The sequence below is a fragment of the Hydra vulgaris genome, chromosome 10, assembly GCF_038396675.1.
Source record: "Hydra vulgaris chromosome 10, alternate assembly HydraT2T_AEP".
In the NCBI taxonomy this organism is placed as follows: domain Eukaryota; kingdom Metazoa; phylum Cnidaria; class Hydrozoa; order Anthoathecata; family Hydridae; genus Hydra; species Hydra vulgaris.
This window is the reverse complement of record NC_088929.1, coordinates 22222814-22243457: the sequence shown is the minus strand read 5'-3', so window position 1 is coordinate 22243457 and position 20644 is coordinate 22222814. Positions and strand designations below refer to the sequence as shown.

Sequence of the window (20644 nt, the reverse complement as noted above, 5' to 3'; positions counted from 1 at the left end):
CTTCGTGATTATCTCCAAAATGTCTGGGCAGTTCGAAAGTTCTTAATCGAGAAATATGGGGTTGATCCTCCTATTATAAATGGAGACCAAATGCCCCTCCACAGAAATGAAAGTTCACAGGAGAAGACAATGTCGTTTAAAGGTGAAGTGACATTTGTTAAGGAAAATCATAATCTTTCCAGGGAGCGCGTTATTGTATTCACACAGGTTTCAAGCGTTTCAAACATTAAATTGCAGCCTGAATTCGTCTTCAAAGGTAAAGGAGTTATAGCAAAGGTAGAAGTTGATAATGTCAATTACCAGTGGTCCCCAAGTGGATCTTATCGATTAGAGCAAAACGATAAATAATCTCCCGAATCGTTTTAATCCCTTCACACAAAAGAATTTTGCAATTTACGCCCTGGATGATTACGCTGTCCACCCAATGCCAGAAGTTAGAAAAGCTCTTTATCAACGCGGCTACATTTAATTGTGATGGCCGGAGGTATCACTGGTTTCATTCAAGCAAATGATACCGATCTACATCGCCGTCTTAAGGCATTATACAGACACGAAGAAATGGATTTGATGTTGAAAATGCTGGAAGTGGATAAAAACAAAGTCCCTTCACCGAAACGCGAAGATATGGTCAAAATGCTTTTGTCTGCTTGGAGAGACGTTCCAGATGACTTTGCTGAGGTATTCAAAAAACTGTTCGTTACCAGTTCATTGGATGGATCGGAAGATCACCTGGTCTCAGACAAACTGTTTGCGCTGATCGGCAGTGACATGCAGACATTTCGAAAGAAGCTAACAGAATCACCTGTGTCAGTAAACCTGCAGTCGGTTATCAAGAACCTGATTCCACCGAAAGATTTTTGGAGAAACCACGAGGGTTTGGAATTGTTGGATTATATCGAGGACGATCGTTACTTATTAGAAGACGAAAATGGAAATAAAACTGATGGCACAAGTGACGAAAGTGGAAGTGATAGCGAACAGAACAATGTTGAAACACAGCCTGATTTAACACTAACTGTGACGGTTGAAGCTACAGCCAATCCTTCCAATACCATTCCATCACTGACAAATGTTTCAGATGATCCATTGATTAATAAGGACGCAACGTTTTTAGATGCACTGCAGAAGGTGTTTGAGGAAAATGAAACTAGTATTATTTTCAAGCCACATCTAAAAAAAATGAAATCAGCTTTTTCGAGTTTCGAAAAAGCGTCAAGAAACGAATAAAAGAGGCTCATGATAACACCGATGTTGAGAAAGAGGACGAGGGTAACATATTTGACATTTTACAAAATATGTAAAGAGAGAAACTTATTTGAACTGGACTTCTGTTGATATTTCTTCTTTGGACTTTAGTACTTCTCTATTATATATTTACTTGTTTTCAGACACTAATACATATGTTAATAATTAACAAAAACATTACTTAGCTTGCTTTAAGTATTTAAAAAAACTCGAAATTTTCCAACCCCCCCCCCCCCCTCATACCAGCCCCCCTGCTTATTAAGTTTTAGTAATATTTCCAACCCCCCCCCCGCTTATTCCAACCCCCCCCCCTCCCCCTTCTATTAGGCACTAAAGAGTAGGTGATGAAGATCTTACACATATAACATTCTTTGATGCTAATTCGTTCTTAAAAGCGATTCTGTCTTTACCTGGAGGAATTAGTTCCTTTAACATGAAATTGTCTATATTGTTGATAACCAAACCATCAATATCTTCTCCTGTATAACAATATTATAATATTAGAAAAAAAACCTTACGGAATGAATGTTCACCATGTTTATATTGAAATGAAAGGTTTGAAAAACATGAAAAAATGTTTAACATTTTGATACGTTTGACATTACTAAGTATATATATCAAGGTACATTTTTATATTTCTGCTATGCTATTATATTTTTATCATAAAATAGATCAAGAATTAGTACAATGTGTTATATTGTACCAATTCTTGTATAAACCAATTTATATTATATGAAAATCAGATAAAACACTTTTAGTCGAAATCAGTGAAAATCTAAAAATAAAATTTTGTTGAGTTTTAATCAGGTAAACTAACAATTGAAATGCATACAAATGTAATATTATTTTATTGCTATACTACGTAAAGTAACTAAAAGTTGTCCAATAGACATTAAATATCCATCCAAGGGTTGATGCAACAATTCTTGTCCAGAAAGAATAACAACCCAAGAGGATATTTCAATCAAATTATATATATATATATATATATATATATATATATATATATATATATATATATATATATCATATATATACATACATATATATATATATATATATATATATATATATATATATATATATATATATATATATATATATATATATATATATATATATATATATATATATATATATATACAGGCCTGTAGCAACCGTGCGGGCAGCAGGGGCATTTTCCCCCACAATAATTTTTCAAATAAATAATTTTGAAGAATTCGACTGAAAAAATGACTTAAAAAAAAAAAAGGTCCTTGAAAATCTATTTTAGGGTAGTACTGCCCCCCCAATATATTTTTTGTTCCTACAACCCTGATATATATATATATATATATATATATATATATATATATATATATATATATATATATATATATATATACATGTATACATATACATATATACATATATGCATATATATATGTATACATATACATATATACATATATGCATATATAGATATGTATATATATATATATATATATATATATATATATATATATATGCATATATGTATATGTATACATACACATTAAATGCATATACAACTAAATTGAAGGAGTTAAAAGACGATCCAACTATTAAAAGAGAACAATCTATACAAGGGTATCTTAGGAAACTTAAAAAACATAATTGTTTTGAAAATGATGTTTACAATAAAATTTACCCTGTTGGTTCACAAACAGCAAGAACTTATGCTTTACCTAAGATGCACAAACTCAGTAAAGATTCTTCTCTACCACCTTTTAGACCAATTATTTCAACAATCGGGGCATATAATTATAAACTTGCCAAATATCTTCTGATTTATTATCTCCTTATATACCTAAATTTTATTCCACCTGTGACTCTTTTTCTTTTGTTGAGGAATTAAAACAAGTTGATATAACTAACAAATATATAGTTTCTTATGATGTTGAAGGCTTATTTACTAATATTCCACTTAATGAAACTATAAATATAGCTACTGATTTATACTTTAAAGATAAAACGTGTTTTAAATATTTTTCTAAAGCTTAGTTCAAAAAATTACTTCAAATTTCAACATCTGGTTCTCATTTCTTATTTAACGGGAAATACTACGATCAATTAGATGGCGTTGCCATGGGTTCTCCTTTAGCGCCAATTTTTTAAATAATATTGCATTTTTTGAAGGTTCTTATCAATGAGTCTGTTTTTTGTTTTTGTTACTTAGGTGCCCCAAGAAGACCAGGAAGTTCACGCCTCCTTCCTTAGTCTGAATCTCCTGCTTATAAACAAGCGCTCTAACCACTACGCCACGGCTGCACAAAAAACATATTTTTATGTCTTTTACAAAAATTTTCCTGTTTTGTTCCCTATAGTTATAAAATTAGTCTTATACGTTGTTTAATTGATAGAACGTATAAAATCAACAACACATGGCTAGGATTTGATAAGGACATAAAAATCTATCTAATGTTTTAAAAAATAACCTATATCCACCTAAAATTATTGACACTGAAATTAAATTATTTGTTGATAAAAAGTTCAATCCATCTGTGATAAATAGTATTGATAACCATAATATAAGATATTATAAGCTTCCATTTATAGGATTTTACTCAAATTTTACTAAATCTAAAGTTAATAAAATCATTAACAAATATTGCAAAAATGTTATATTTAATTTAATTTTCACTACTAACAAATTAAAAAACAGTTTATGTATAAAAGATCCACTTCCTAAGCTGCTCAAATCCAATGTTGTTTACAAATTTTCTTGTGCTGGATGTAATGCCAGTTATACTGGACAAACCTCCAGACACTTAACAACAAGAATTCATGAGCATCTTACAAGTGACAAACAATCTAATGTTTCTAAGCATTTAATTTCATCTGTTAATTGTAAAAATCGAAGTAACTATAATTGTTTTAAAATTTTGGATACTGCTTCTAACAAAAACAAATTCTATTTGTTAATAACTATTAGATTAAAAATTTAAAAATGTCACTTAAAATTCTAAACTTAGAACGTTCGAAAATTACTTTTTTTAGCGTCAACCATAATATAACAAACTAAACATTTTCACTGATATCTTCGAATCGGTTATACTTTGTTCAAGGTTTCTCTCCTAAAAATGTCGAAGATTGCTAAAAGAAAGCTATCAAGTGGAACTTTAACAGAAAAATACAAAATACTAAAAGAACTTGACAACGGAGAACCATCTGTATCTTTATCAAACAAATATGGGATTCCAAAGCAAGATGTTACTAATGAAATGACCGTTCCTTGGAGGGAAACAACTTTGTCGACAATATTGTCTCGTTATAACTCGTGTGATTCAATGCAGATGAGTTCGGTTTGTTTTATAAAGCACTTCCAAAAAAAAGTACGCATTTTAAAGGTGAGAAATGTAGTGGAGGTAAGAATTACAAGATACGACTAACTGGGCTTGCTGCAGCTAACATGTGTACAGAAAAACTTCCGATGTTTGTTATTGGGAAATCAAACAAACGCCGTTGCTTTAAAGGAATTAGAAACACTCCATGTTACCGTGCGCAAAAAAAGAGCTGGATGACCTCTGAACTATTTGAAGAGTGAGTTAGGGAAAACGACAGAAAGTTTGCATTAGAAGGCCGTAAGGTAGCATTGGTTATTGATAATTGCACCGCCCATCCGAATATTGAGAATCTTAAATCGGTCACACTCTACTTTTTTCCCCCAAACACAACTTTATGTTTGCAGCCGATGGATCAAGGAGTCATTCGATCGTTGAAGTGTAAGTACCGAACTAATTTAGTTAACAAAGTCATAAATGCAATTGATAACGGAAAACAAATGCCTTCTATCTCCATACTTGAAGCTATGAAAATTCTTGTTTATTCTTGGAATGAAGTTTCAGAAAGTTTTATCATTAACTGCTTCCACAAAGCAGGATTTAAGGAAGGAATAGAAGTATCAGACAAAGATGAAGACTACTTCCCTGCATTAAAAAATTCAATTGATCAGTTACGTCAGCGTGATAAGGATTTTGTTCAGGAAGATTTTACTTACGAAGATATGTTAACAATTGATGATGACGTTTCGGTTATGGGAGGAGTGATGACAGATGAAGATATTGTTCAAGATATCGTTGAGGTAATTGAAGAAGAAACTCAAGAAGAAGAAGGAAACGAAATGTCGGATAAAACAGTGACAAAGCCAACGACTGAAGAAGTTCGTAAAGCAATTGATACCCTTGTTAACTTTTCGATGTTTACTCAGAGTGGTGAAATTGGAAGAGTAGCTTTGAATGCTTCAAAGCTGTTTGAAAAAGAATTGTGCGAGTCACTGAAACTAACATCAATTTTGGACTTTTTTCGTTTATAGCATATATTATTTATACAAAAATATATATTTCACATAAGATTATATTGTTCAATATAAATGTACATAATATTTATATATCGAGGAACATTCGATTAGTCTTGAAATCTCAATAAGTCGGACATTTTCAAAAAGTCCGACTTAACGAGAGCTTTGCTTAATTCGGACATTCGCTAAGTCGGACAAAAATTATATACCCCTTCAAATTCCGAGTTAAGGGGATTCTACTGTAATTTTTATTAGTTTGTAACAATTCTATTTGTCTGTTAATATTTCTCTGTAATGTCTTCAAACTTTGATTTTATATAAATATAAAATCAAAGTTTGAAGACATTACAGAAAAATATTAACAGATATCTGGATATAAATCCAAAGTTTTTAATTGTAATTTTATCTTTTGAAAATGTAGTATGTTAACTACAAAACATCTCCAAGTTAAAAAATATCGTGTTTTTCTTTAATATATATATATATATATATATATATATATATATATATATATATATATATATATATATATATATATATATATATATATATATATATATATATATATATATATATATATATATACTTTATGTAATTAAATGAATAAAAACAACTAAATAGCGGGACTTAAAGTTTCATGCCCGAAGGCAATCATCCGCCGTGAATACAAACAAAAAACGTCAAAAAACCGTTTAAAAAACTTAAAATTAAATACCGTAGAACGGATTCAGACGTGATAAACAAAATCTGAGTAAAAACAAAACAAGAAGCCGTTATAGTTTACTAGTCTCCTGTGTCAAATAAAGAGAGCAAGAATTTCTTTGAATGTCGACACTGGGATACAATTTCATTCTTTTTGTTTAGTAAATTTGTTCCACTATGTGATAAAATTACATATTTTTCATAGAGACAGAGGTGGCATATTTTTGTTGTAAGATTATAGGGTCTGCAACGTTTAATTATTCTCCACGTTAAGATAGGCTTTATGTTTTGATAGCTTTCAAGCTCCATACTTCCTTTGAAAGTTCAGTGTCGTTTCTGTATTTAACTGAAACAAAGGATTTTAGAAGATTAGCGTATCTTAATTTAAATGGTGTGTGACTAATACCAAAATATACTTTTTTGTTACCTTGTTGATTTTCATTTTCCACCAGGCCACAAGCTTCATAAAATATTTAATCGAAATTCTATCAAGATTAGTTACAGCTGCATGCCTAACCTGAAATCAATAATCAACTCACACAATCTTAAAATATTGCACAACAACAAGCAAATAGAAACCAAGCAATGCAACTGTGTAAATAAATCAATTTGTCCATTAAACGAACAATGTTTGTTCAACAATATTGTTTACCAAGCTACAATTAATAACGAAGGTAACAAAAAAATATGTTTTGGTATTAGTTTTTTTTTTTTTTTTTTATTATTTATTTATTTTGCCGTTGATAAATATTACAAAAAAAAAATTACAATAAAAGAAAAATCCTGGCCCGTCACACAAAAATTTACATGCACAATAAATGATAAAAGACAAAAAGACAGTATAAATACAAAAACAAAAACAAATCAAATACTTCAGCAATAAAATAATTTGTTGCTAACAATCTTCCAGCGGAATAATTTTAAAAATAAAAAAGTTAAAACGACAGAAAATCATGAAAGTTGTAAAAACACAAAAAAAAAATGCGTTGTTTAATTAAAAAAAAAAGCAATATATGTAAACATAAGTATTTGGGCTGATTATTTAATATCATCAAAAATATGAACGAAAAAGACAATTTTATTTTTGTTATCTTTTATACTAATGGTTAGAAACCATTTTAATAAAAGCTAAAGAAAGTGATAAAGATTTAATTTATTTTCAAGCGATTCAGTCCAAACCTTTAAATTGTTTTCAAAAAAGGTATTTGAAATCTAATATATCGAATTCCATGTTCAGTAAATACCGTTTTGAATCATCCTTAAAACTTTGCAAAGTGCAGTTTAAAACGAAGTTTTGTTTTTTACAAAAGATTGGAAGAAATTTTTTCCAAACTAAAGGTCCCCGATATTGAATTTGGTACGATCTTAATTTAAGAAGGTTTATGGGAACCACAAAGTTATTCACTGAAAATTTGGTTGGATATTTATGGGAGATTTCATTAAAGTAGGATTGAAATGTTACTGGAGAAAACCCAAATTTTGCTTTAAACATAAATAACATTACTTGATGAATATAAATATTTAAATATTTAAAGCTTATAAATATTTAAAGCTCCAAGCTGACGTAAGAGAGGTTCGTATTGTGTTTTTCTATTTGCCCCAAATACTATCCTGCAAGCATGTTTTTGTTTACTATAAATTTTTTTGAGTTTAGTGTGATTAGTGCTACCCCAGGAAATAATACAGTATGAAAGATAACTGTGTATAAACGAAAAATATAAATTTTTTAAAGACTAGTTATTAAGAAAAGGTTTTGTTCGGTATAACATGGCAATATTTTTTGAGATCTTACCTTCAATATATTTAATATGAAATTTCCATGACAATTTTTCATCTAAGAGGGCCGTATATACAGGGCCGTGCACAGATTTTAGGGGCCCTAAGCATCCTTCAATTTGGGGGCCCATCCCCCCCCCTCCTCCGAAAAAAAAAAAGTCTCTTCAAAACTGTTGGCCATTCCTCCAAAATAGATTTAAGGTAGTCACCTTAAATCTATCTGATCAATTATTATCTGATCAATTATCTTATCAGTGCTTTAAAATTATTCACCTGAATATCACCTCATATGAATAGTTGCCTTTTTTGCCTGAATGACCTAGTTTCAGCAATTAATCAATGTGAGGATTTTCGTCAAAACTCCAGACATGAGAACACATTTGAAAGAGCTCAATAATTTCAGGGCACCTCCAATCTCAGTTTTTGTTTTAGGCGAATAAATACAAGCTCTGAACTTTTTCTAAAGATTTAATAATTTAACTCAATTGATTAGAGAAAAGGCGAATTACGTTAATTCTTTTAGTCCATCATGTTCCAGATTGCCTGTAAAAGATACACCATGGAGACTCTTTCCAGTATTTCCCTGCGTTGTGGACTAGCAAAGAAAGTTTTATACACATTTTGAACAGTTCCAAAGAAAGCTTTAGCATCTGTACAGCTTGAGGCAGCATTCTGTTCAAACAAAATCAATTAATGAAAACCACAGGTTGATAATATAGACAATTAGTTCTTTATTTGTAGAATTGCTTGAACACCTTTGACATGTTAGCTCTATTTTCATAATCTTGGCACAACAGTTTTCAAAATAAATTTCTAAAGTTTTCTAAATTTCCAGAAATAATCCTGCACAATCAGATCCATTCTTCTTTGGACAATCTGCAAAGATAAAAAACCGTTCTTCAATTAAAAATTTTCCAGGTTCTTCTTAATGTACATATCGAATGATAAACGTAGTATGTTTAGTAAGAGTTACATCAGGAGTGGGATCAACCATAATTGAAAAATACTTCTCAGACTTGCATTCTTATACGATTCGCCTGCGAACCTCAGCTGCAAAAAGACCAATAAACTCATTTTGAAAACAATGACTGGTGCAATGCACCTGAAACCATTAACCCTTGTCCCATGATTGTTTAACTTTCATCACATGTCTTTTGAGAATTGGTCATAATGTGAAATTAGTTTTAGCAATTCTAAGAAATTTCCATTAGAGAATTTCCAATAAGGTCAGATTTTCCACAAAAAGCCAATTTACGTTCACAAAGAAACAGTATCACATCCAAGACTTGTTCTATAGTTTTTCTCCAGGTAGCTGCTTCGTTAAGGATTTAGCGATTCACAAAATGTGAAAATGTGAAACTTGATTTACAGATGAAAATAATTGAATTAGAAAACAAAATACTGCTGTCTTTGCTGGGCTAAATACAAGCCAGTCTCGCAAAAAGGATTCTTCATTTGGCATTCTGGTTTTTAAAACAGACATTAGAATTATATAATTTTAAGTATCTTTTGGCATATCCAGTTGAAAGCAAACGTAACCAGCTCTGACAAATCTATCCAGCTAAGTAAAAAAAAATTGAAAAAAGGAAAAAATTTTAATTTTAAAGTCACCAATGTCAAATGGCTGCTGCAAAGCAGCCATTTGTTATTGTTATATTATATATAATGTATCAGCATATTATATGTAATATATCAGTATCATATATTACATATAATATTGTGTGTTTATCATTATTAATTTATAAATTAAATTAAATTATATAATCAAGCGAATCGCCTGTAAAAACAAATCTTCATAATACGTCACTTTTAAAGTTTGTCTTGCACTAGGTTTGATCGCATGACAACATTTTTTTAATATTCAAGATCAGCTTAGAAATAAAATTTAAATAATAGCTTTTCAAGACCAGGGGCCAATGCTATAAACATAAAAAACGAAGTTTTTTCCGTAAAACACGAAGTTTTTACCTTAAAAAGCGAAGAAAAAAAAAGTCCATTGCTATAAACATTCAAAAAATATCGTTTTTGAGATAAAAACTTCGCTATTAAATCCAATGCTATAAACGAACAAGGGAATCTCTTTTTCAGATAAAAAATGCGTTTTTTCGAAAAAAAATTTCAGATAGATTTTTTATCTCTATTTTAGATATTTTCTTCGTGATTTTTAGCGGCCATTCTTGGAACAACGTTAGCACTTCAAAATCATTGAACATTCTCTGTTTGTGTTTTTATGTAGATATTTTACAGATAAAACTGAAAAGGATTTTGGTAATTAAACTAATTTAATTTAATTTAACTAATTTAATTTAAGTAATTAAACTAATTACTTAAAATCTGCATTTAATCGATTATTCAGTTCCTTGTTGTTTTTCCTTGTTAGGTTTTTGATAGTAATTTTGGTTAAACAAATTTTTCATGTTTGACTAAAGAAAAGTATATATAGTCGACAATTAAGCCATTTAATACACAAATACACAACAAAATAAAATGCTGTCTAAAGAACTTAAAATGTTACTAGCAATAAAGATCAGAGAAAACAAAGAGGTTCTTCTTGGGAAGCTTAGTATGTTTTAATTAGCAAACTATTTAAATAAAAATATGTATAATTACATTATATATATATATATATATATATATATATATATATATATATATATATATATATATATATATATATATATATATAATATATATATATATATATATATATAATATAGGTAAGCTTTTTTAGGTATGATTCTAATTATAAAATAATATATTATTATAGAATATTTAGTATTTTACTATATAAAACTACATTATACTATATATTGATTATTTATTTACTCTACTTTTAGGTCCATCTATTACTATGAGGCATAGAAATAGAATTTGGGAAGACATAATGTCACATTTAAATAGTTTAGGGGCAAAAATTGAAGATATCAACCAGCTGCGTAATAGAGAGTGGGATTATTTGCGAAGAGCTACAATGCAAAAATTTGCTAAAAGTCTAAAAACAGGTATAGTTTTGTTATATATATATTTATATGTGTGTGTGTGTGTGTGTGTGTGTGTGTGTGTGTGTGTGTGTGTGTGTGTGTGTGTGTGTGTGTGTGTGTGTATATACACACACATATATAATTAAATATTTTTGTATATATATAATATATACAAATATATATATACATTTTTTAAAGGTGCTGCAGGGAGACAACTAACAGAATTAGATAATGTTGTCTTAGACATTCTTGACAGGAAGTCAATAAATGTATCTGGAATCAATGTTCCTGATTTTAATATCTCTTTTTGTATGACAGATGATGCATTGTCATCCACTCCCAACCAATTTTCTACTCCTACTGCCACCCTTTCTTCATCAAGTAAAGAAGTAAACTTTACTTTGAAACAATCTTCTGATACAGCTTCTTTTATTTCATCTATGTTTGGTATATTTTTCTTTATTGGTTAAGACTAGTTGTATTATAAGATATATATATATATATATAGATATATATATATATATATAGATATATATATATATATATATATATATATATATATATATATACATATACATATATATATAGATATATGTATGCATATATATATACATATATATATACATTAGGGATATGACTTTTTTGCAACCTACTAGGCCTGTATCGTAATTCAATGAACTTTTATATAAAAAGAACGAATAGATGTTTCATTTTGACATATTTTGAAAAAAGGTCACCCCAAAACCAAAAAATCGAATTTTCAATAGGTACACTTTTGCACAGTAAATGAATATTAAAGGCTGAAGATGTTGTAAGAGTCATACTCCTGTTGTTATTTTATTTATTTATGCAACATGTACTGTGATATAACAAAAAACATTATGTGATATATAATTATACAAGTATTACAAAATTAACAGTATCAAAGCGTCTAGTACAACAATATACATAACTGTCTGTGTCTATAGGCCTACTGTGTTTAGTACATGGGTCACATGATGCTCACGTCTCATAAAGAGTCTAGCGCTTATTACTTAGAATGAATCGAAGTTGCAGTTTGTCTTTCTTTCTGCAGGAAGCATACAGGTCTTGCATCACCTTGATTGCACGTTCAGCTATCTGATTACTTCGTGGTATGTCGATGACGGATGGCTCTTTCTTCCAGTGATTTTTGAATGACTGCAATGCCTTTTTGTAAGGCTTCAATACATCAGATAAATTTTTGAAGTCATTGTCATTGTACTTTTGACTACTAAACCAATGTTCTGCCCACTCATATGAAATGAACCTGCAAACCTTCTCCAAATTCTTTCTCGCTTCAGGCATAAGAATGAACGCCAGAATGGCGAGAATGGCTCTTGAGTTCCATCTGGCATTGCTCATATTAGGAATGTTCTGAAAGTGAATCAGAGGGAAGTTTCTTTGTTCTTCATAGAACCTAAACACTCTTGTTAAATGGTACAAAAACTTCATATCGTCTCTCCACCCTGATTTATCAAGAATTTCTACAGTTCCATTCACAAACTTATCCTTCAGTTCATCATACTTATTCAACAGTTCAGACACAAATGGGTATTCAATGTTTGGAGATTTGGTATCACCCCCAAATTCTTCGTCCATCACCAGACGGAGAATCCTGTCTAGTACGTGATGCTGACAACCGATAAATTGTGGTATTGTGACACCGTTTAATTTAAACATACGTTGCAACTTCACAACAACTCCATTTCTCTTCCCAGTATTGACGTTTGTTGTATCAGTAATGATCATCTTAATTGAATTCCACAAATTGTATTCATCAATAAGTTTGGCAATTTTTTCAGCAACAGTTTCAGCTTTGCCATCTTTTAAACGCAGTGCATCAAGTTTCACGTCAGTTCTTTCATTCTGAAGTACAACTACCTGATATTCCTTATCATCTATTCGTTTGCCGTCAAAGTGTAAGGACCACTGTTCCATTTTAAGTTGTTGTATCATTTCTTTTTTTAATTTACCTGCCTCTTTGAATATGGACTTGTAAATTGCTGATTGACTTGGAGTTGGAATATCAATACCTTGTTGTGATAATACATTGCATATTTTAGCAGCTTTCTTTGTGGAAACTCCACTTGATGTAACCATACTTACAGCAAATTTACTTTTGTAGTGCTTTCTAGTTTTTTTCTGAGTGTCCTCATCATCGTCTTTATCACCGTCGTCGTCTTCATCATCTTCACTCTTACTTTTGCAGTTTTCAGATTCAGTACCACTGTTTGTGGTAGACAGGACTTGTGATGTGGAAGGTATTGCTGTTCCAGACTGGACTTTCCTTCTCTTGGAAGGGTGAATGGTTTCTTTACTTGCCACTTGTCCTGTTGAGTACCCCACCTGTCCTTTACTTTCTTTTTGTAGGTGGTATAGACGTTTATCTTCCGAGGATAACCACTGGCCATTCACTTTCGTGATGTCAAATAATGCATTGAGAACATCATATTTTCCACGCTTGACACATTCATCATAGACCTTCAGCACCTTCATAAGCTTTGCTCTTATCACTTGATCAGACACACGTGGAAAATTCAGTTTATTGTCCCACAATTTTGTAATTTCCTTAGAAATTTGGTCTATTCGTTCTTTTCTTCCTTTAACATATGCTCCGAGAAACTGGTATCTTCCTACGATCTGCAATTGAAGTGGTATTCTGGATTTTTCATCGAGTGAATGTTCTTCTACAGCCACGCTTCCTCTCTTCTGTGTGAAATCTCACCAAATTTTTAGTCCAAGTCTTCTTGTTCTTTGTTACTGTGGTATGACTTTTCTTGTGAGACATCATATAATATTGTTACGACTTTACGGATAGCTGAGCGTAAATATCCGTTTAATAAAGTCGTTTAACTAATAAAATACTTTAACTGTATAGTAATCCAATTATAGTTCGATAATCCAGTCAATGTTGATAACAGTTCGATAATCCAGTCCGTATCCTAACGATAATGCTACAACTACTTATACTTCGTACACTTACAGCGTCTTTAGTTCGCTACAGTAGTTCCTTATTAGCTCAGTTACACGCAGAGTACTTCATAGAACTATTCACATTATCAACACTGAGCTCTGACAGCAGCTCGCTTATATAATTATTTAGAGCTTGCAGAATGTTCTACTAAGTTCTATAATCTTCTACAGTCTGTTACAGTCGTCTATATCACCGTGGTAACACAATGACGTCATCACATAACAATTCCAAGTATTTGCCGGCACACGGCCGTTTTGTTGCCATGGTAACGTGTGGCGTTATATTTATAAATTCATAACAAAATAATGAAATAAATAGAATTAAGCTGAGAATTAAGCTTAAGATTAAAACATCGGTCAAAAATGAATGTATAAAAATGGTAAATCAAATTTTTATTTTGGGGGTGACCTTTTTTTGTTGCAGAAAGCTATTTGGGCCTTTTTTCATGATTTTAGGTAAAAGTTCATCGATTTATGATACAGGAAACATTTTATTTGAAAAAAAATTAAAAAGTCATATCCCTAATATACATATATTGTATAGTTTATAGAGTTCTATTTTATTCTTATATAAATTCTATACAAATTAGTTGTTTATATTAGATGCAAGAATTGATTGTATGTTCTCCCCTAATTTAGACAATACCACTCTTGTTGGTGATAGTCGTCAGATACTTCAAGGTAATGCAATTTATAAATTGTTTTTTTTTTAAATCTCAGTTGTTTAATTTAGTTAATTGTAGGTTTTAGACTTGTAATTATATAACAGACAACATCAATTTGTGCTTAATTTTTTAAAACTAGTATTTCCAAAACCATCAAAAACTTCTTATTTTTAAAGGAATCTAAACCACCTTTCTTATTATTTTAGTTAACTGATCTTGTTTTGACACCTAGAATTAAATTTTAGATTCAATTCAAAATAAACCATCAATGGGGGCATTAAAAAATTTAAAAAGAAAACAAGCTAGAGAAAGTCTCTTGGTAGATGGAAGTTTTAAAAAATTGAAAGTAAGTGTTTTAGGGTTAGAAAAAGAAAGATTAGAAAAAGAACAAGAGTTAAGAGTTAAACTTTTGAAATTGGACGTTGCCCTCAGGCAACAGCAAATTCGAAAAGAAAAGGCTTTAACAATATATTACACAACAGCAACAAAGCTAATGCATGAGAAAATGCAACCTTCAAACCAGCAACATTTTGTAAATACAGACACGGTATTTTATTTTTTATTTTTTAAATTAATTTGTAGTAATATTTAGTATAACTTTATCATTAAAAATTTTTTTTTGTTTTAGGAGGAAATTCTCTTGCATTAAGAGAAAAGCTACATCATAATTTAATGTTAAATTTTGAAAATTATTGTATAAAAATATATACTATATTTAAACATTCGTCTTGTATAACCATGACCAATTACATTTTTTTAGTAACAATAAAAAAATAACTCCAATCTGAAATTGTTATTGTTATTTCATTTTTTTATCACCATTGCCTTACAGTAATAAATTCTGTAAAACTTCACACAAACATTAAGACCAATGCTGTTGCGATGTGAAATAGATACAAGCATTACAACTATAAAGTTAACAAATCTCCTATTATTTTTTAAGCGTGCTCTATAAAAAAACAAAATATACATACTTAAAAACAAATATAAACATATATTTTTATGGTCTAATTTTTTATAAAAATTTCTTGCATTTATTAAAAAATCATTGTGTAAATTTTTTTCCAATTTTAATTCAACTAATTTAGACACAAATCTATGATCCATGTCTAAACAATTTTGATAGATCCTATGCTCTAGAACAAATTGTTTATGAATTTTTAAACAATATTTTTAAGTAAAGTAGTTAAGTAGCTGTGATCGTCTATTCAAAGCTCTATCATTCTGATTTTCTTGAGCTAGATTTTCATCAGCTTGTTCTTCTTCGCGTTCTTCAAAGTCATTACCGTTGTCTCCATGTCGAATACACAAGTTATGGATAACAAATCCACACATGATAAGCTTAGAGGCATCTTCGACCTTATGCAAACGAATTCCAGTTTTCAAAGCATAAAACCTGTTTTTGACAATTCCAAAACATCGCTCAATTATGTTTCTAGTTTTTCTCTGTGCTATGTTGAAACGTTTTTGAGCTCCGTCTGGATCACCGGGAAAAGGTGGAATTAACCATTCTCGACATGGGTACGCAGAGTCAGCCAAAATTACAGCTCCATTAAATGGAAGCTCTCCAATTTCAAACTTGTTCCATAGGTTGCAATTTCTTAGAACCTAATAGCAGTAAAGTCACAATATTTAAATTTACTGTAAGTTACATTATAATACATTATATTAGTCTAAGCTACATTAAAATTAGCAATCATAATAGTTCAAATAGTATTTTAAATATGAACATTCCGAAGAGTGTCACGTACTAGTTGAATAGCCGGCATTAGTGCACTAACAGTTGTAAAATATAACTTAGTGACAGACTTACATGTGCATCATGCCACCTTCCTGGACTGTTGGTCGATGCATAAAATATGGATGTGTCGGGTCCACATACTGCCATTGCATTTATGCTATGGACATGATGGCGATTGATTAGAGAATCTTCATCTGCTTGAGGAGGGTTAGAAAGGAGTATATGAGATCCATCCAGGACACCACATACGCACGGAAAACCTCCGATTTCCATGAACTTCTGTGGAAGAGTGGAGCAATCATTGGGCCACTTTATGATCTAAAAAATTTTTAATGATAAAGTTATACTAAATATTACTACAAATTAATTTAAAAAATAAAAAATAAAATACCGTGTCTGTATTTACAAAATGTTGCTGGTTTGAAGGTTGCATTTTCTCATGCATTAGCTTTGTTGCTGTTGTGTAATATATTGTTAAAGCCTTTTCTTTTCGAATTTGCTGTTGCCTGAGGGCAACGTCCAATTTCAAAAGTTTAACTCTTAACTCTTGTTCTTTTTCTAATCTTTCTTTTTCTAACCCTAAAACACTTACTTTCAATTTTTTAAAACTTCCATCTACCAAGAGACTTTCTCTAGCTTGTTTTCTTTTTAAATTTTTTAATGCCCCCATTGATGGTTTATTTTGAATTGAATCTAAAATTTAATTCTAGGTGTCAAAACAAGATCAGTTAACTAAAATAATAAGAAAGGTGGTTTAGATTCCTTTAAAAATAAGAAGTTTTTGATGGTTTTGGAAATACTAGTTTTAAAAAATTAAGCACAAATTGATGTTGTCTGTTATATAATTACAAGTCTAAAACCTACAATTAACTAAATTAAACAACTGAGATTTAAAAAAAAAACAATTTATAAATTGCATTACCTTGAAGTATCTGACGACTATCACCAACAAGAGTGGTATTGTCTAAATTAGGGGAGAACATACAATCAATTCTTGCATCTAATATAAACAACTAATTTGTATAGAATTTATATAAGAATAAAATAGAACTCTATAAACTATACAATATATGTATATATATATGTATATATATATGCATACATATATATATATATATATGTATATGTATATATATATATATATATATATATATATATATATCTATATATATATATATATATATATATATATATATATATATATATATATATATATATCTTTATATATATATATATATATATCTTATAATACAACTAGTCTTAACCAATAAAGAAAAATATACCAAACATAGATGAAATAAAAGAAGCTGTATCAGAAGATTGTTTCAAAGTAAAGTTTACTTCTTTACTTGATGAAGAAAGGGTGGCAGTAGGAGTAGAAAATTGGTTGGGAGTGGATGACAATGCATCATCTGTCATACAAAAAGAGATATTAAAATCAGGAACATTGATTCCAGATACATTTATTGACTTCCTGTCAAGAATGTCTAAGACAACATTATCTAATTCTGTTAGTTGTCTCCCTGCAGCACCTTTAAAAAATGTATATATATATTTGTATATATTATATATATACAAAAATATTTAATTATATATGTGTGTGTATATACACACACACACACACACACACACACACACACACACACACACACACACACACACACACACACACACACACACACACACACACATATAAATATATATATAACAAAACTATACCTGTTTTTAGACTTTTAGCAAATTTTTGCATTGTAGCTCTTCGCAAATAATCCCACTCTCTATTACGCAGCTGGTTGATATCTTCAATTTTTGCCCCTAAACTATTTAAATGTGACATTATGTCTTCCCAAATTCTATTTCTATGCCTCATAGTAATAGATGGACCTAAAAGTAGAGTAAATAAATAATCAATATATAGTATAATGTAGTTTTATATAGTAAAATACTAAATATTCTATAATAATATATTATTTTATAATTAGAATCATACCTAAAAAAGCTTACCTATATTATATATATATATATATATATATATATATATATATATATATATATATATATATATATATATATATATATATAATATAATGTAATTATACATATTTTTATTTAAATAGTTTGCTAATTAAAACATACTAAGCTTCCCAAGAAGAACCTCTTTGTTTTCTCTGATCTTTATTGCTAGTAACATTTTAAGTTCTTTAGACAGCATTTTATTTTGTTGTGTATTTGTGTATTATATGGCATAATTGTCGACTATATATACTTTTCTTTAGTCAAACATGAAAAATTTGTTTAACCAAAATTACTATCAAAAACCTAACAAGGAAAAACAACAATGAACTGAATAATCGATTAAATGCAGATTTTAAGTAATTAGTTTAATTACTTAAATTAAATTAGTTAAATTAAATTAAATTAGTTTAATTACCAAAATCCTTTTCAGTTTTATCTGTAAAATATCTACATAAAAACACAAACAGAGAATGTTCAATGATTTTGAAGTGCTAACGTTGTTCCAAGAATGGCCGCTAAAAATCACGAAGAAAATATCTAAAATAGAGATAAAAAATCTATCTGAAATTTTTTTTCAAAAAAACGCATTTTTTATCTGAAAAAGGGATTCCCTTGTTCGTTTACAGCATTGGATTTAATAGCGAAGTTTTCATCTCAAAAACGATATTTTTTGAATGTTTATAGCAATGGACTTTTTTTTTCTTCGCTTTTTACGGTAAAAACTTCGTGTTTTACGGAAAAAACTTCGTTTTTTATGTTTATAGCATTGGCCCCAGGGTTGTTTCTATTGACTATGATAAAATTTGCTTGCTCTATTGTTGGAGGCATTGAACATTTTGTGCTGCATATTTGTGCAATATGTTGTAACTGATTTGCTTTGAGGCGTAAGGATCAAGGGATGGGGAAAAAAAACCCGAAAGTTTATTGCATTTTTGCGAGTAAACTTTTTTAAGTCAACCATTGACTTAAAAAAGTTTACTCGCCCCCATAGGAGCCGGAGCCCCGAGTTATTTGCTCGGGTGACTCGTTTTCTGCACGACACTCTCTCTCTCTCTCTCTCTCTCTCTCTCTCTCTCTCTCTCTCTCTCTCTCTCTCTCTCTCTCTCTCTCTCTCTCTCTCTCTCTCTGTCTCTCTCTGTCTCTCTCTCTCTCTCTCTCTCTCTCTCTCTCTCTCTCTCTCTCTATATATATATATATATATATATATATATATATATATATGTATATATATATATACATATATATATATATATATATATACATATATATATATGTATATATATATATATATATATATATATATATATGTATATATATATATATATATATATATATATATATATACATATATATACATATATATACATATATATACAGTATTGGACAAAACATTTGCAACCAACATCGAACAATGCTAAAAAGTGTTATTTTACATGTCTTTAAAACGAAACGAACTATAATACCACAGCAAACAGTTCAGGAGTCTGGAGTCATAGCATGACATGACATAAACAATCAGCTGACAGGTGACAGCACACAAACCAAAATTTCGTTGACAAGTGCCATTCTGCAGCGGACAAAACAAGTGCAACTTTTTTGGTTTGTTTTATTTTCTTAAGTATGGTCCGTGTCAGCGTCACGAAAGTTTTTTAATAATTAAAAGAAGTATCCAAAAGTTTCCAGAAGTTTCCAGAAGAAGCATCCTGTAGCATCCAGAAATATTCAGAAACATTCAAAAGCATCCAGACGAATCCAGAAGCTTCCAGAAGCATCGAAAAGAAGCATCTAGAATCTTCCAGGACAGGTTCACACAGGTTCATTTTACTATATAAGAGACATGTAAATTGACATGTAATTCAGTCAGTATATGGAAGTCAATCAGTCAGTATTATCAAGATAGTTTATCGAAGTGAGTTTTATCAAAGTGTTTTATCGAAGAACATCAATACAAGAAGTGAAATACAACAAGTGTTTCATTACATCAATACAGCCCACATCCAACCAAGACGTTGTGTTCCACAGAGCATTATTGTATCATCACAAGGTAAATGTAACGCGGTAAGCCTTGAGAAGCGTGACTACTTATTTTTATTATTTTTATGACTTTAAGTGCAAAAATGGCTTCCGACAGTCTTGGATTGGAACTAAGAAAGAAAATTATTAGCGATTACGTAAGTGGCATGTCACAAAAAAGTATTTGTGATAA

General features: G+C 29.9%; 5 protein-coding genes across 5 annotated transcripts; 3 read left to right on the top strand and 2 right to left on the bottom strand.

Annotated features, from left to right (window-relative positions):
• The first annotated feature begins 4346 nt into the window (after positions 1 to 4346).
• LOC136086220 (tigger transposable element-derived protein 4-like) lies at positions 4347 to 5578 on the top strand. The gene is made up of 2 exons (XM_065808504.1): positions 4347 to 4568; positions 4955 to 5578. The coding sequence occupies exons 1-2, from the start codon at positions 4347 to 4349 to the stop codon at positions 5576 to 5578; spliced, it is 846 nt and encodes a 281-aa protein (XP_065664576.1).
• Positions 5579 to 10140: 4562 nt separating this feature from the next.
• LOC136086219 (uncharacterized) lies at positions 10141 to 11492 on the top strand. Its single transcript, XM_065808503.1, has 4 exons — positions 10141 to 10309; positions 10422 to 10604; positions 10879 to 11043; positions 11221 to 11492. Exons 2-4 carry the CDS (start codon positions 10529 to 10531, stop codon positions 11490 to 11492), a joined length of 513 nt encoding a protein of 170 aa, XP_065664575.1. The 5' UTR covers positions 10141 to 10309; positions 10422 to 10528.
• Positions 11493 to 14588: 3096 nt separating this feature from the next.
• LOC136085848 (uncharacterized) lies at positions 14589 to 15368 on the top strand. The gene is made up of 3 exons (XM_065807516.1): positions 14589 to 14697; positions 14927 to 15228; positions 15310 to 15368. Exons 1-3 carry the CDS (start codon positions 14637 to 14639, stop codon positions 15328 to 15330), a joined length of 384 nt encoding a protein of 127 aa, XP_065663588.1. The 5' UTR covers positions 14589 to 14636; the 3' UTR covers positions 15331 to 15368.
• Positions 15369 to 15406: 38 nt separating this feature from the next.
• On the bottom strand, positions 15407 to 16732 carry LOC136085847 (putative nuclease HARBI1). The gene is made up of 2 exons (XM_065807515.1): positions 16495 to 16732; positions 15407 to 16289 (listed from the first exon to the last, which is right to left on the bottom strand). The coding sequence occupies exons 1-2, from the start codon at positions 16693 to 16695 to the stop codon at positions 15855 to 15857; spliced, it is 636 nt and encodes a 211-aa protein (XP_065663587.1). The 5' UTR covers positions 16696 to 16732; the 3' UTR covers positions 15407 to 15854.
• Positions 16733 to 17682: 950 nt separating this feature from the next.
• On the bottom strand, positions 17683 to 18994 carry LOC136086531 (uncharacterized). The gene is made up of 4 exons (XM_065808797.1): positions 18854 to 18994; positions 18559 to 18741; positions 18142 to 18306; positions 17683 to 17954 (listed from the first exon to the last, which is right to left on the bottom strand). Exons 2-4 carry the CDS (start codon positions 18632 to 18634, stop codon positions 17683 to 17685), a joined length of 513 nt encoding a protein of 170 aa, XP_065664869.1. The 5' UTR covers positions 18635 to 18741; positions 18854 to 18994.
• Between the last annotated feature and the right edge of the window lie 1650 nt (positions 18995 to 20644).